This window comes from Lepidothrix coronata, unplaced genomic scaffold (assembly GCF_001604755.1).
Source record: "Lepidothrix coronata isolate B3197 unplaced genomic scaffold, Lepidothrix_coronata-1.0 Scaffold226, whole genome shotgun sequence".
NCBI classification, from domain to species: Eukaryota; Metazoa; Chordata; class Aves; order Passeriformes; family Pipridae; genus Lepidothrix; species Lepidothrix coronata.
In genome coordinates, this window is record NW_016690406.1 from 576,162 (window position 1) to 592,167 (window position 16,006).

A 16,006-nucleotide genomic window follows, 5' to 3' on the forward strand; every position below is an offset into this window, starting at 1 on the left:
CACAATGATAGTGTTTTGCCAAGGAAACCGCTTCAGCCTGCAGCTGTGCCAGAGCATTCCTCCTGCTCCAGCACTTGGATAGATACAGATGTCAATGCCTTAATGCTGGTCATCAGCCCACACTCTCACAGCTCAGGCACACTCCTGACTGTCAGCTCCTTGCTTTTCTTAGCAAGAGAGGGAGGTGGCTGCAAAGCCAGACTTTCCTTCTGCTGCACAGGGAGAGGGAGGAGGATTTTCACTTTGATACAAGAGCAAATGCAGAACCCTGAAGTAATTGCAAACTCCCCATCCTCTGCTGACACCTGCCCTCCAGAGTTCTTACAGAGTTTCCCAAAAAGCCTGACCACAGGTTCTTATTAAATCTGTATACCAGTCTCTTCAAAGTCTCCCAGGCCCAGCTCAAACTGGGAAACAGTGCCTGAAGTATTAACTCCCTCTGCTCCCCCCAGGCGAGGCGGGACACAATAATTAGCCTAGGAAGGGTCCATGAACCACTGCAGTGTGATCCACATCTTTACAGACCTGTTATGCATTATGGATACCAGCCACAGCAGCACAGGAGCTGCCACTCCAGACATGGCCCTGCTCTGCAGGGACAACATGACAAGCCATGAGAGGAAAAGCTCATGAAAAAAGCTGAGAGGAACAGAAGTTTCACATGTCCCCATTAACAGCACTGGAGTTAAAGAAGCTGGGCACTCCTTGGGTGTCAGCAGTCTGACACTGCTGCACACACCACTCTCACCTAACTAAAATCCTGGTTCACTGCTAGCGCAAGGTCCTTGTTGTCAGCAAGCATAAGGTAATCTTCAAAGAGGAACAGCTAAACAGCAGAGAGAAATGCTACCCAGGCAAATCAAAGCAGAGCTCTGGAACAGTCAAAGGCACCTGTGATTCTACTCATTAAAAGTCATCTTGCCTTTCAGCAGCTGTCCCAAGATACCAACAGAATCAAAGGCTATATCTCTTCCCACTACCTACATGGAGAATATCCATGTCATTTCCAAATACAGCTTAGAAAAGGGTTTAAAGTAAGAGATTGTTCCTTTTGGGGGTTCTGGATCAGATAATGATAATGGATTGCTCATAGGATGAAAGATCCCCATTCAAATTCCTACTGCAGGGGAATATGCCTGGTTTCCAGGATGGTGAGAACTGCCAGCAGGTCTGTTTCATCCCAACACCAAAAAACCCAAAGGTCAACTTTTGCAGAACTTATTTCCTAACTTTTCCTTAGCCTGTTGCTGCCTTATTCCCAAGTCCAGCTCCCAGCTAAATAGCCATGAGATGACAGCAGCTTTTGGTCATTTGGCTTGGCTGAGTGTGTGGGCATAAATCAACAGGCCACTCCACAGATCATTTCCAATAATTTATTTTGAGTCCTAATTGTATCCATTTGGAAACACTGAATATGATGCAAAATGGACAAACACATACACACACACACACCAGTCCTTTCAAAAAAAGATCACAAATGTTTCACAGTTTCTTCCTCAAGCTTAGGTTAAAAAAAACCCAGAACCCAAAACATCCCACTCTCCAGAGCCCATTGCTCTTCACATAAAGTTCCATAAAGACAAGATCTTGGGAGGCTGAATTCCCACATTTCAGAAAGAACCTCACCTGTCTGCAGAAAGATTTTTGCTGTCCAAACATCCTGGTAGTGGGGAAAAGAATCCTAGGTAACTGTAAAATTTTTCACTGAAAGGAATACATGAAAACACATCCATAATCACACACGCTTTCTGCCCTAATGAGGCAATATACATTCATATAGAAGGAAAAAACCAAGCACATTATTAAGACATTAGGCAGTGAGGCAGTATCCATTTTAACTTCAGAAGAAATTTTACAGCAAATGGTTTCATTAAGACACTTGAAAGCAACCTACTTTGAAAGGAAAAAAAAGCACCATCATAGCATGAAGGCTGAAATGTGATTAGGAGTCACAAGCAGCACCAGCTCAGGCTCACCAGTGACTTCTGTCATTTAAGGACAAGTTAAATGGAGAAACAGTCGATGTGGGGACCTGTGACTTGCCTACAAAAAACCACAATGCAGGAAGACACAGTTAGAGAGTGCCAAGCCACTGTTTACAGGCTGTATCTAATGGTGCACAGTTCTTACTACAGTCACCAAACAGTAGGGTGCTGGCATTTGGACATGGAGGGTTTAACACTACAACAGCAGCAACATCAGAACCCTGGCCCTTGAAAAGCTGCCTGGTCTGCAAAGTCCACACTATTTGTGAAACAACAAATGCCTCTTAAAAGGTCATGGTTAAAGCAGGATAAACTAATTTCCAACTATGGGCTAGCTATTACCAAAATCCTTCCCTGCGGCTGATCAGCTCTAGGTCCTCTCTTACACAGGGAAAACTTTTCAAGGGTCAGCAGGGTAAAGTTTTCTGCACTGCCAGGCACGCAGTTTTACAGGTAAGACACTGGTCCTCCCCTCGAAAATGCCACACATGACCCACAAGTCACCTGTCAAATGCAGGCTGTTCCCACTGCTCCAACCCCCAGGCAGCACAGATCTAGGCAGCTATTAACACAGCGAGCCCGAGGACTGACTAGGCCTAGATTTTAACATTTTTCTACCAGCATGGTCAATAACAAGCTCAGCAAAAAGTTACTCAGAAAAAAATTGTCCTTTAGTGCACCAGGTCACAACAGTTTGCCCTTGCTATAACTGCAAATGGGAGAGTTGCCCTTCAAGTGTTTCCTGCTAATTCTCAGGGCTGTTAAAAGGAGAGCTCCAAAGTATCCATCCTTTTAAGATGCCTTTTAGATATATCCTGTTACTTTATACTTCCCATCTCCCAAGACATTCACAAGGTAAATCCTCCCAAGAAGAAGACATGCCATTTAAGTCACCACTGCTATGCAGATTACAGCCATCTGAACTTCCTGTTCACTGGGGAATCAGCACTGCATTCTCCTCGTAGAAAAAGGTTGCAAGGCTGGGGTTTTAAGTGTCCCGAATGGTTTCAGTTCCCCCTGGAGTGCAAAAATAAAATTTACTTTAGCACTTAGCCCTCACTGTACTTGAGCGAGCTTGAACAACATATGGAATAGTTACATTAGTCCCAGGTCCTCCATTCCTAATCTGCACTCCAAAATCCATGCTGCCTGGGAGAACAGCACAGAGAGTCTGTGCAAGAACAGCACAGAGTGCAAGCAGTTCACTAAGAGAGAAGGGACAAGGCTACACTGACACACAGGCTGCAAGGTAGCAAGGAATCTCTGCCTGTAGGAGAAAGTGAGCACCACAGGGTCAGCTCTGCCAGGGAAATGATCTGCGATCTGCTCTGCTTTCTCCCAGCCAGGAGTAGCAGGACTCTGAGAAACCACTTATTTCAAACCTGCAAATGCTTCCAGAGCCTGTTCAGTTCGTGGGCACATGACTGATTTCTGTGCATACAGGGACAGAGAAGTTGGCTGTCTCCACTGTAGGGGTTCGTTTAGCCCAGGAAGTCATTCTGCCTCATATTCCCTAGCGTCAGCAGGATGAAATCTAAGATCACAAACCCCCTAGCCCACAGCATCCTTGTCTCCAGGGTTGCCAAGCTTCAGTTCATCTCAGCAGGCATCACAAAATGCATATGTGCCATGGAAACATTTACAGAAAACTCATGTGGAAACGTGGACTTTGTGTCAATTTGTACTCCTAGGGACAGGCTCCAACAACCAAACAGAAGGTTGTAGAGGAACAGTCTGTACAGTCTAGCTGGGTGTCTTTTTATTCACATTAGGGCCAGGGAAGCAGTCAGAAACCTCTCAGTGTATTTGGTTAGAGGCAGGAAGCAAGAGCTTTACCTACTTAAAAAGGATTGCTCACTGGATGACCAGAGGGTAAGAGGAAATAAGGGAAACTCTGGTAAGTCAGTAACTCTGCACAGACACATTCCAAGTGCAGCTGCTCATCCATTATCTGCTGGTTATGGAAAGTGCCACTTAAGGAAACCAAACAGTGCAAAGAGGGACACGGTCTCTACATTAAACTGGGACACATAATCAATAACATACACACCAAATACAGCAGGGATCTAAAGGGACACCCCCAACCCTGCTTTCTTTTGGCACCATGTACAGTCCATCCACCCTTCAAAGCTAATGCACAGCAGCACACAGAATTTGCATCACTCTGCCAACATCCCCCAGCTGCCTGCCATGCAAATGGAGTCAGGAGCAGGCGTGATCTGTGCCTCCTGCACACACATCTAAAAAAATCAGTAGCCAGGACAAGGCTCTTATCTCTGCTTCTGCATCTTAGTTCCAACATGTAACTCTTGTGCTGTGGTCTCCAGCTCTTCCAGCCAGACCTTTCACTGCAGGGCCTACAGCACACATAAAGGGTTTAAAACAAAAAGTAATAATAAATTCCAGCCACAAAAAAACCAGAAACCATTTCCATCAAAACCTTGTTATTTCAGCTGAAGCTCAAGTCCAGGCAATAATACAGTTCTAGGCTAATGAGAAACAAATGGCATTCTTGCAGAGCACACTCAACACATTAACATTCACCTGCCAGTACAGGTCATCTATCCCCAAAACAGAGACCTCCAACACATCCTCTTCCTCTCCCTACATACACAGAGGCTGATCTGTTCCTTGGCTTCTTGGCTTGAGAAAACAGATCTACAGTCAGGTAGTTCACAGTAACTGGGTTGATGGCAGATGGGATCACTATGGTTATTAGCAACACAACTGACCAAATGCTACCTACTAAAACAGTTAGTAGGACTGCCTACTCTCCCACAGACTGCCTTATCCCATGATGGAAGGTGAAAGGTAACTTCCATAAAGCTACAGTAACACTAGACAGACAGCACTCTTGTTTTGCCCTCAGAGTTCACTGTTGCATATTGCTTCAAAACATCTCCTTGGTATATTTAACTCCTGTTTCAAGTCACAATCCATAATCAGAGCAGAAACACTTTGAAGGAGATGAGCCAAGTCTTCAAACCAGCACAGACCCAGCCCTACAGGAATGTAACTCACAAAGGCACTTAATAGAAGCATGTACACAGCTGGATGGAATAAGAGATAGTAAAAACAAATAAATGCACCAGAGAGGAGAGCACTGCCCAGTGACTGCCTAGACAGTCTCTGTTAGCCAGACAGCCTGGCTTCTGCAGGGGTCCATCTGTTATCTGTATCCAAAGTTCATCCTCCTGACATCTCCAAAATGCTGCATGTAGATACAAACCAGGGATTCCTCCACCTTTGCAGGAACCAGTGCATGCTCTGAAGCCCAGCAGTGGGTTCCTCTTGATGCCAGGGTTCACACCTAATGAAAACTCAAGTTCTCAAAATCTTGTGCTCTTCTTCCTGTTTCCCACGGTGGAAAAAGGCAGCAGGCTCCTTCTCTCCATATTTGTGCATATGGCTTACTGCTTTGTGCATCCTATTGCTGGCTGACAGCACACGAAGAACCAACCATTCTGCCTGGGAAAACCTCTGATGTTGTCAGTGGGGGGACAGGTAGCCCATACACCGCCCACAAAGGAAGGGTGTGCGAGAAAGGAGTCCTAGTAGAAGGGGCCACTCCACTGCTAAAAAGAGTCAGTCAACATCATCTGCAGAAAGAGGGGTGTCACACGATGTCTTCGGCAGAGCGCTGAGGAGGAGAAGACCCCAGGCTCAGGAAATGGCCCCAGTTGCATAGGAATCCCCTGTTATACTGGCCAGTGTCTATCACTAACCCACCCAGGAGTCTGCGCCCAGTGTTGTCCCGCAGAGCCAGCCGAGCTTCCCTCTCAGTCACGTTGTAGCTGATGTTCAACAGCTGGATGAGGAGGATGTATCCCATGCCAGCTGTTACAATGGCACAGTACCATACACAGGTGAACGACAGAGCAGAGCTGGCAGCAGGGAAAAAGATGGGAAGGAAGCCATTTAGTTTTGGAGCAGCTGTTTTAGAGTGACTTTCCCTGGTAATCACTATCCTTTCAAATCCCTGTCTACATCTGCCACAGTGATCTCACTTTGCTGCTTTCATCAGATAATCCTTAAAGGCTTTCTCAAAATTAAAGCTTCAGGACTCACTTAATGAGGGCTTTTAGTGCTACCAGAGTTACTCCTGCATATTGCTATCTCACAACCTAGCTCTTTATTCTTCCTGCTGTAAAGAACACAAGGATGCTCACACTCAACAGGTCACGAGATGGAGTACAGAGGAAGGTAGAGTCATTTGTTCACCAGCCCTATGCTCTGCTCATCAGTGGTAGTGCTGGTCTCTGAACTCGTGTCCAACAGTTCTCAGCACCTTCCCTGCTGAATAAGGCATGTTGATGCTGTCTGTTCTAAACAGACAACTTGCAGGGACAGTCACTTGATAAACAGGGAGGAATGAGAGGGAAAGACAGCACGTGAATTCCTGACTGTCATTACCTGCATCTGGGGACATACATTCAAAGGTGTATCTACAGAAGACACAGTAAATAAATACTTCAAATCACAGCTCCTCCAACAACTTTTTCCAAATAAATGGTGAGCTCTCTCCAAGTCTCAGGCTGCCTACCTTGGCAAAAGCAGTGATGCACCTTTGCTTTCCAGAGTTTTTTAGGGAGGACTTTTTGTTCAGGTTTGACAGCTAACAGGAGGTAACCTGCCTGACCAAACCTGTTCCCACCCCAGCTCTCTCCCAGACATCTCACCTGTAGTCAGAATAGGCCCCAGGGCAGTAGAACAATGCCACAAATGGAGTTTGGCCCCTACAGACGGTGTGCAGGGTCAACATAATCCCATACACAGAGGTGAGCATGAAGAAGGAGAGTGCAAGGATGAATGCTTGATGGTTCTGCTCCCCTACGCAGCTGTTAATCCTCCAAAAGGAAAGAAGAGATTACTTTGCTTAAAAAAAGAAAAGAAACTGGCTTCTCTTTCCTCCTCCCTCCCCCCAGCTGTCAGAGAACCTAATTTCCAAGGTGCTTCCATACAACACAGGGTAAGAACTTTGAAATATGTTCAGAGAAGCTTTAGAGCTTTTTATAGAGAAGTTATAAACACAAGTCAATAGACTGGCAGCAGACTTTGCCTCAAGTTTTTAGCAAGTTTATTCTTTGCTGAGACACATCATACCCTACTGCTCCTTGTAGGGTATGATTATACCATCATACCCTTACTCCAGTGCTCCTTCCAGCACTGCATGCACACAGGCAGTTTTGAGTTCCCTCCCCCCAGGAGAGTACTAATAACCAAAAAAACCCCAGAGTCATGAAAGCCAGTAGAAAACTAAAGGCAATTCTGAAGCATGCTGTAGAAATTATTAGCTATCAGGTCAACCCACTTAGAATAAACAGTGCTTCTAACTATTCTTTAAAGGGGAAATACAAAGCTTTTTATATTTAAAGAATATTCCCAGGTCTTGCACATAGCAAAAGCGACCCTGTTTGACAGGGACTGTAAAAAAATGAAGCTAACTCTAGAAAGGGGGGTACTCAGAGAGAGAACACGCGTAGCCTCAGCAGTGCAAAACCTACCAGACACAGTGATGGTCCAGCCTTCTTACACACCTGCCACAAAGCCTGCAGTGCCCTGCTCGGGCTGGCCTGACCAGCTGGCATTTGGTGCACCAGTCCTTTTTCACACCTTCTGGCTCATCAGCTGCCATCCTGGTATAGCCTTTGGCCTCCCCATTCACAGCACGACTGCTGGCAGCACCATGGAGCCCGCTGGAGCTCCCTCTAACACTCCTGTTGGGCAAGACGTGGTGCGATGGCTTCTCATTGCCTGCTGGAATGGGAAGGTAGCCAGGGTCTTTCTTGGCTCGAGACAGGGCTGCGAGCATAAGGATTAACCCGCAGGTGAGAGCGACCACTTGGGAATGCTGCACGTGGCCCCGGGGAACCACCTCCTGGAGGAACACATAGTACATGTAGCCCAGGGAGAAGAGCCCCAGGCTCAAGAAGAAGAGGGTCCGCTCCTTCCTCCGGTGGGTGAGATAGTAGTACCAGAGCACCACCACGGGCAGGGACGTCAGGACGAGGAGCCCCAGCAGGAAGTGCAGGGCGGCAACGTGGAGCAGCACAGGCAGCAGGACGAGCGGCGGCACGAGGCTCACGTTGATCTTCACGGCCCCCGAGAACCACGGGACCCGCAGCCGGTCCGCGATGGTGTCGGCGATGCTCTCCAGCGCTCCCGGGGGCAGGGATTTGCACGCCAGCCACCTATGGAGCGGGGAAGCACAGCGCCGGCTGGCACCGGGGCACCGCGCTCCCCGTGCCCTTCCCCTGCCCTGCCCCGCTCCCGGCGCCTCCCCCTGCCCTCCCTCCCGACAAGTTTCCCGGGAAGCGGGGCGCAGTCCCGCTGCCCTCAGGGCGGGGACACCGCCGCGGGAACGGATTCGGCAGCTGGGCGGCCCCCGGGGGGTCGCGGCGCCGGTACCTGTCGCAGCCCTCGTCCAGCTCCTGGCAGTCGCAGCAGCACGCCGCCAGGTGGCTGCGCTGGCCCCGCCGGTCCACGTACTCGCAGCAGCAGAGCGGCTCGTCCATCGCCGCCCGCCCGGGCGCTCCCGGGGGCCGGGACGCGGCTCCCGCCCGGCAGCGCCGCCGCAGGTGCCGCGCGCCCGCCGCGCCCCCGCCCCGCGCGGCCCCGCCCACCCGGCAGTGCCCGCCCGCCATTGGCCGCGCGCGCCCGAGGTGTGCGGGGGGGCGGGGCCCGGCGGGGGGGCGGCCCAATGGCGGCACGGGGGGGCGGGGCCGCGCGTGACGCGGGGGCACCTGCCTTAAAGGGGCAGCGCAACAGGTGGCGGCCGTGGGGCGCGGGGGCAGCGCGGGGGCCCGGCCAGGTCTCGCCCCGCCCGGCGCCGCCGCTCCCGAGGCTGCGCTCACAAGGCTGGGAGAGTCCCCTACCTGCCACCCCGTGGAGGGCTGTGGCCCCAGGACTCTGTTTGTGGGACCCACACGTGCAACGTGCACCCTCCACCTACACCCCTCCCTGGGCTCGCACCAGCGCCACACAGGCTGAGCACCACAGAGCCAGCGCTGTCGCACAACCATGGGCCACCCCGCGGGCAGGCTGGCGTTCCACTGGCTTTGGGGTTTTTATGTTCATCTTCTTCCCTTTAACCCACCGAGAAAAAGCAGGTTTCATGTGCTTCAACGTGCTTCATCATCAGTGGGCACAGGGCGCTACAGAGCTGAAGCACAGACCTCGATGGAGGGAAAATACCGAGGGCTGAAATTTCTCTGGGAGAGCTAGAAACATATGGCAGAAGGCAGACTGCCAAAGCTTGCAGTGTGCAACAGATATCAAGCTTTTTCCTGTTTATTAATCTTAGGCATGTTCATCCTTAGAATGGTGCGTTGTTTTAAAAAGGTCCCCACAGCTAAAAAAAAAAATCATATGGAGATCCTGTGGCTGAGAAACCACCATCGTTCTTTTTCTCCAAAAGACTCTTCACTGATGGTCATTTTCTAAGTTGACATAAAAGGATGCGATTTTCTTGAGACAAGCCCTGCTCTCTGCTGAGGGTGTTCTCCCCCCTCTGGAATTTGCAGATCCATTAACCAGCAGTACAACTGCCCTTGTTCACTCACTACAGGATCCAAGAGCTGTGCACTGGTCGTAATCAAGACCCCCCAGGGTGGAGGGCTGGCAGGACAGAAAAGGCTGCCAAGCTATTGGGGAATGCAGAACCCAACTTACTTTTTCCACAAACCTTTATTCTGTACAGCTTTTGAGCCAAACAGTGAGGAGTCCAAAGGTGACAGTTACATTCCCTACCCCACAAGTCCTCACACACACATCTCTTCTTCCCATGTCTTGAACAAAAAGCTGATGTGGTATTAACTCTCAGTCCTGCTGCTCTGTGTCCTGTTCAAGTGGTCAAAGCTTCTTTGGAGCATGGAAAGGGAAGTCTTCAGCTGTGAAGACACAACCATCACAACCCCCCCCAATTACTTAAGTTAATCTCCTACATGAGTGAGTGGTATCAGGAAAATAATGTCTCCCTACTCTTTTTTTTCCCCCTCCAAGATTTCATGTGATTTCCTCCTCCCTGTTTCCATAAACAGTTGACTTACTGTGCTCTCCTAACAGCTATATCCTGTACAGTTTATAAATAGTAACAGTCCAGGATGATAAAGTCTTAACACCTCACCAGACAACAGTGCAGAAGATAAGCCACCCCACTCAGTTTTAGTCACAGATAATGTTCATAGCAAATACTAAGGAACATGGCAGCAAAATATGAATTTTCTTTTAAATACCTGGCCCTCCTAGTGCATTCTGGTGCACAAAATGTGTTTAGATTATTGACAAAACTCAGAAAACACAAAGTAACAGGCACTGTGTCAGAACTTCCAGGCAAAAAGTGTTATTTGGGATGAAAAAAGTGGTGAAATTCTCACTTTTTTTTTTTTTTTTTTACACCGTGTGTTCAAAAGGCACTTAACACTTCAGAATTAGGAATTGTTTGGATAGTAAGCAGAGAAAATGAAAAGGGCATGGAAACCATGCTGTGATCAAAGTGGTTAATTAATAGATTAACGGCAATACTGTGTGCAGAGGCACCTCGAAATAAGGAATATAAAAATGGTTTCTTTTTCTACCCACTCTTAATGCATACAAGAACATAGAGCAAACTGGTGATGGACAGAGGTACATATGAACTTCCCTCACAGCTTTCCTAATATTCCATCACATTTTAAGGTTTAATAAAGGAACTTAAAATCAGAACATTAATGGGTTGCAAGTTAAAACTAAAGCATGAATTACTGTCCCTCACTTACTGAGTTGAAATTTCAGCCAGGGATTTACCAGTCATAGACTTCAGGATCAGAGAGACAACAGCATTCAGCAAGTTACTGTAAAGAAGGATTAATTCTATAGCTATGGAGCCCCTCAGAAACATATGGTCTGCAGTTATTTATTTTTTACTGGAGATTAGGTGGCCCATTGACACCAAAGCTAAGTGAAGCTCTAGCCAATATCTAGAAGAGTAGTGGGGAGCAAAAGCCAGGATAAACCTGAACAAAGACACCCCATAATGAGGTGGGAAAATACTTAAAAAGTCTTAACATGAGTCCTAGAAAGCAAAGTGTTTTGAAACACTCCAGTCTTTGCTTTGTCATGATTCAGAACTGCATCAACACCTCTCATCAATACAAGTACTTGACAAGTTTTAAGAAAATTGACCGTGAATACTTAGTCAGAATAACAACAACAACAAAAAAAACACACAACAAACAAACAAACAAACCAACCACCAAACCGAAACCAAACCAATCCAAAACATCAGAAACATAAGTACTGCCTACTTACTAAATTCAAGCCTAGGGCAAAACAGATCAAGGAATCACGGAAAACTTTAGTTAGTACCAGAGGACATCAAACAAAAGGTATGATAACATATGGGAGAAAACTTGAGTTGTTGAGAAACAAGAACATCACCAGAGAAAGACTGTCAGACCTACCTGCTCAAGCATTTCAATTGAGTCTCTTAAGACTCCCTTTACATGTTTAACCTGTTCCTTATCATACTGAGGGATCTCTTCTTTTGATACCATTTCTGGAGATATGCTGAAAAAGATTGAGATTACATTAGAAACATGAAACAAGCAGCCTGACACCTTTTTAAAAACAACTGCTCTCTGCCACCCTTGCTCTGCCATTACCAAAACCATCCTTTTACAAGAGCCACAGAAAAAGCTGCCTGCAGTTGAATTCCAATCCCTGCTGCCTTCAAGATACTGCTTCAGACCTATGTAGACAACAGCCAATAAGAAAAAAAATGTGCTCACATTACATCTACAACAAGTTCTCACACTTTAGTGAGCAAAATCTTTCTTATAAATAAAGTTGTTCTAATCAGTTCTGAGATGGTCATTACAGGAGGTCACCACACCATTTCCAGACTCAACATAACGTTATGGTTTTTAACTTATTTATTGATACTGTATTCAAGAGAGGAAGCAACATCTTCCTGTGTCCGAATACAAAAGGCATGCAACATGTAAGTTTGAGGGAAAGATTTGCCAGGAAACTCACAGAAAGAAGCTAACAAGTTAAATGAATCTTTACATTTGAGATCATGCTGGTTCACACAGAATGAACACTTCGGTTCTGTGATATTCACAGAAGATGAGTCACAGCAGGGTGATAAATGCGAACTAAGGTTAATGTTCCCCAAAAACCAGCTTGTCAAAGGAGAAACTTGTTACTGCAAGATGCAGTCAGACATGTCCCTGGATCTCAACACAGACCACAGAAGTGCAGCAAGCCCCAGCAACTTATGAAAACTTGCCACTGAATTTCAGTGTTTAGAATTTATTTCTTTGGATCAGATTCTCACATAAGCTGAGGAAGAAAGCAAGCAAAGACTGTGAATTCAACTTACTTCAAAGAGCTTTCTTCCTGAAGCTGGACATGATAGAGGGACTGAGCTGCATGCTCTATCTTTGACAGTTTGAGAAACAGTGTTATATTCAGCAAGACCAAGAGCAGCAAACTGTAGAGAGAACAAAAATCAAGTCCCGTAAGAATTTCGGTTGCAATGCTAGAAAAACAAGATCTAGGCTAAAAACAGCTAAGGAAACAGTCATTCTGGGAGAAAAAAAGGTGTAGGGCAGAACTATACTGAAAATAGAGATCTATCCAAACAATTCTTAGCAGTTAACATTAAGCTGTGGAATAGGAACAAACAGAAAGAGCAATAATATCTCCTCTAGGAACTTTTAAAACTAGGAATTAGTAAATTCTAGACTTTTTTTTTTTAATAGGATCAGACCTAAGAAAATCTGTAAGGTAGAGTAGTTTGGCAAATCAGCATTTTCATTCCAAGTGTCATTTCTAAGTCAATTCATTCCCCTCCTATACCCACGTATTCCACTCATTTGTTAAATTAGGTTAAGATCTATTATGCTACATGCAATGTTAACATGCAAAAGAGGAACAGACAAAACCAGATAAAGACTAAGATGAGCTTGAGTCAAGCCACATTTTAATGCAAGTGAGTACTTACAAGACACTCATTACTACAATGATGGTGGTGGTCCTACTTACTGCATCTCTTTTCCTTCCTACAGGGCATGGAAGAGAAGGAGGTTAAAAAGTACTGAAGAACATTCCTAAAGGATGCCTGCAGATATATGTCAGTGCCCAACACTTCACAGAGAATAGCTCAACAGCTTCTGATGGAAAAAAATAACAGATCATGTGGGTGCACAGGATCATCTCCAACATTCACCAAGGCATTTTTGCAGCCATCTCCAATAAGTCAAGCTGAACAGTCAGGCTCTCCCATCAGAATTCCCCCTACCCCAGCATGCTGGGGACAACACAGCACTGGGGCATGGTACCACTAAACATAGCCTGAGAAGGCTACAGTCCATCCATTACTAACATGCCTTCACCACATATACTGCTGGTCACACATGAGCAGAGACAGGCTGCAAAGTGGCTCTTTGCTGCTTGTTCTCATGCTCACATTAATCTTTCTGACAACCAGTGCCAATCAAGTTCTCCTGTGACTTGTCCCATCATTACTGGCTTGGTTTATCTATTGTCCTGAAGACAGCCTTTCAAAAGACTATCTGCTATTCATCAGGCAACAGGGACCAGACACTTGTGAAGGAGAGGAAGTGTGCATGCCCTCTCCAAACTGAGCAGCAATCACCTACCACGGTGGGCAGGCTGATATTTAAATGTAATTACAGTTTCATAAATTCACACCTCCTGCCTTGGACAAAGGAAAGTTGTAGTGTATACAGAGACAGACACACTCATCTGAAAAGGTGGAGCAGCAGTAGCAAAATTAAGTAATCAAGAAGTAATTTCAGATAGGTAAACAGTCCTTTACACATGCTGCTGATTCAAATATTCTCTCAGTGCTATACTCAGTGTTGCTTCTCCCTTCAGAGAAGTGCACTTGCTCCTACTTCAGTGTTTACAATTCAACTTCTGTCATGGAATTCAGCATTCTCTGGTACACATTAATGCACAGATGTTTCTGATCTCTCTAGGTATAGCTAATACTGTATGTGTTGCTGGCCAAGTCTGTCATGCCTTAGGGCAATGGAGCTGCAAGAAGTACTTCAGTGACCCAGAAATTACAGAAGCAGATGGGAAACAGACTTAACATTAAAAAAAAAGAAAAAATGAGGTGACAGGGCCAAGACACAATTGACAAAGTTGAATCAACTCATTACTTGGATATGCTGTTATTTGAAGAAACAAAGCAATTTTTCTGAAACTGTACAAGAGTCAGGTTAATTTTTTTTTCCTGATTCAATCTTGTTTTAATCTTATGCACATTGAGAGCAGCATTTTAGGTTTTAAAACTGAAGGTGATATTAAGCTTAATTTCATGAGATAATCATGCTAAAAGTGACTATGCATGCTCCAAACCTACTTTATGCAAACTTGAACATATTAAAGCATTTGCTATCACACTGATTAAATAAAGACATGAGTAATATATACACAAGTGCTACTCTTGCACTATTATGAGTTGTGCTTCCTTGAACACACCTTTTGGAAAACACTTAATATAAAAATTCCTACCTATTATGCTGCCCTGGGACTCTACTCCCATGTCACCAGAGGAATGTTGGGAAGAGCGTTTGGGAAGTGATTCTGCCAGACCCCGGTGTAAAGTGCGTCGTCTTCGTCTCAGAGCAACTAATTTTCCAGAGTCTTCTATGGACTGATTAATTGCATATTCCTCCATTAGGAGATCTGATTCTGCAGTGTAAAAAATGAAGTTACTGAACTGCCAAAAGCAAAGCTGAAAAGCTTAGCAATGAAGACTTAAAATGTCAGTTATGGAGGGCAGCAGTGAGAGGAATAAGTGCATCTTCTAGTAAATAAACTTAAAGCAGGTTTAACAAACTACACCTTGACCTGTACCACCTGTCCTCTTTGCTAGAGGGCACTTGAACACTTTTCAGAGATGGGTGCATGTTCAGCCTTGGCGGGATTGTTTAATGATATGCAAGACAGCAGCCGGAAGAGCACTGCAAAACACTGTTAGACTGAGACTAGGAATTGTGTTAGACTGCGAGCCTGAAGCCATGGCTGGCCAGGCTGTTAATAGACATATCCAAGGAGCCTGCCAAGTGCCACTGCTTCTCTTTTCATGTGCACAATCAAGGAAATGCTTAGAGATAAGCACATGCAGTTGAGAGTAACAGCTTTCCTGCTGCTCTTCATGTTTCCTTCAGAAAGCCAATCTGACAAGGTATACCAAGAGCTCCTTGTTAGCTTCTTTCATACCCTGGAACTGGCAGATATATTAATGACAGGAAATTCTGTCTTCGAGACTGCTTAGGTGTCTTTTCTTCAACCCATTCTTTAAGGAACCAAGTTTGACAGATGTGAAAACATACAGAGCAAAGGTAGCCTCCTTACTCCAGCACAAAGAAGAAAATGCCTCACCAAGTTGTTTGAAGTTTTCCTGTATTCCTCCCCATGTATTCTTCTCGATCACAGTTTTGACAAGGCCCCAAGGCTGTTTTTTATACTTCACTTCTGCAGAAACCCTAGTAAACAGAATGCAATAATGAAAGAGCGGTCTTCTAGGCATCACAGTGATAACAGAAATCTCTCATCAGAAGCAGGCCTCTAGCTTACGTTTATTATCTGAACCACCAACTGGAACTGCCCTGGCTTTCCACCTGGGCAGCACTTTCATTGAAGAAACACAAGAAATAGACAGTAGCAAAAGACAACATCTCTAGCCAAAGCCTCAAAATGTGAATGTCCAAACTATGGGAAACACTTTAAACTGTTCTCCTTCAGACTCAGACTAGCAGACCATTTTTACCCACTGAAGCATTCTCATTTTAACATATATTTAAAATAATATTCAGGGTTTCAGATCATAAAGTCCTGATTTTTACTTTGTATGTGTACACATATATATTACGTGGGCACTTCAAAAGCAGCAAGTAAAATTCATTATCACCACTCACAAATCAAGTGCTCAGACCCCACCCTGAGTAGACAGAAATTAAAATCTGTCTTTCTGTGAGCATGATAGAGGGGAAATGGCATTC

The 16,006-nt window shown here is 45.7% G+C and overlaps 2 protein-coding genes across 9 annotated transcripts in view; both read right to left on the reverse strand.

The window, feature by feature from the left end:
* Positions 1-1,063: 1,063 nt before the first annotated feature.
* ZDHHC23 (zinc finger DHHC-type containing 23) lies at positions 1,064-8,503 on the reverse strand. Its single transcript, XM_017834028.1, has 4 exons — positions 8,394-8,503; positions 7,490-8,176; positions 6,665-6,832; positions 1,064-5,869 (listed from the first exon to the last, which is right to left on the reverse strand). The coding sequence occupies exons 1-4, from the start codon at positions 8,498-8,500 to the stop codon at positions 5,602-5,604; spliced, it is 1,230 nt and encodes a 409-aa protein (XP_017689517.1). The 5' UTR covers positions 8,501-8,503; the 3' UTR covers positions 1,064-5,601.
* Positions 8,504-9,652: 1,149 nt separating this feature from the next.
* Positions 9,653-16,006, reverse strand: part of GRAMD1C (GRAM domain containing 1C) — a 53,070-nt gene continuing 46,716 nt past the window's right edge. For 6 of the 8 annotated variants that reach the window (XM_017834006.1, XM_017834005.1, XM_017834010.1 and 3 more), the window contains exons 13-18: positions 15,387-15,490; positions 14,514-14,693; positions 12,973-13,030; positions 12,349-12,459; positions 11,426-11,531; positions 9,653-9,874 (exon numbers count right to left, since the gene is read on the reverse strand). In XM_017834006.1, coding sequence (XP_017689495.1) covers positions 9,797-9,874; positions 11,426-11,531; positions 12,349-12,459; positions 12,973-13,030; positions 14,514-14,693; positions 15,387-15,490 — 637 coding nt within the window. In that variant the 3' untranslated portion in view covers positions 9,653-9,796. The other 2 variants (XR_001877855.1, XM_017834012.1) reach the window with 2 other exon arrangements.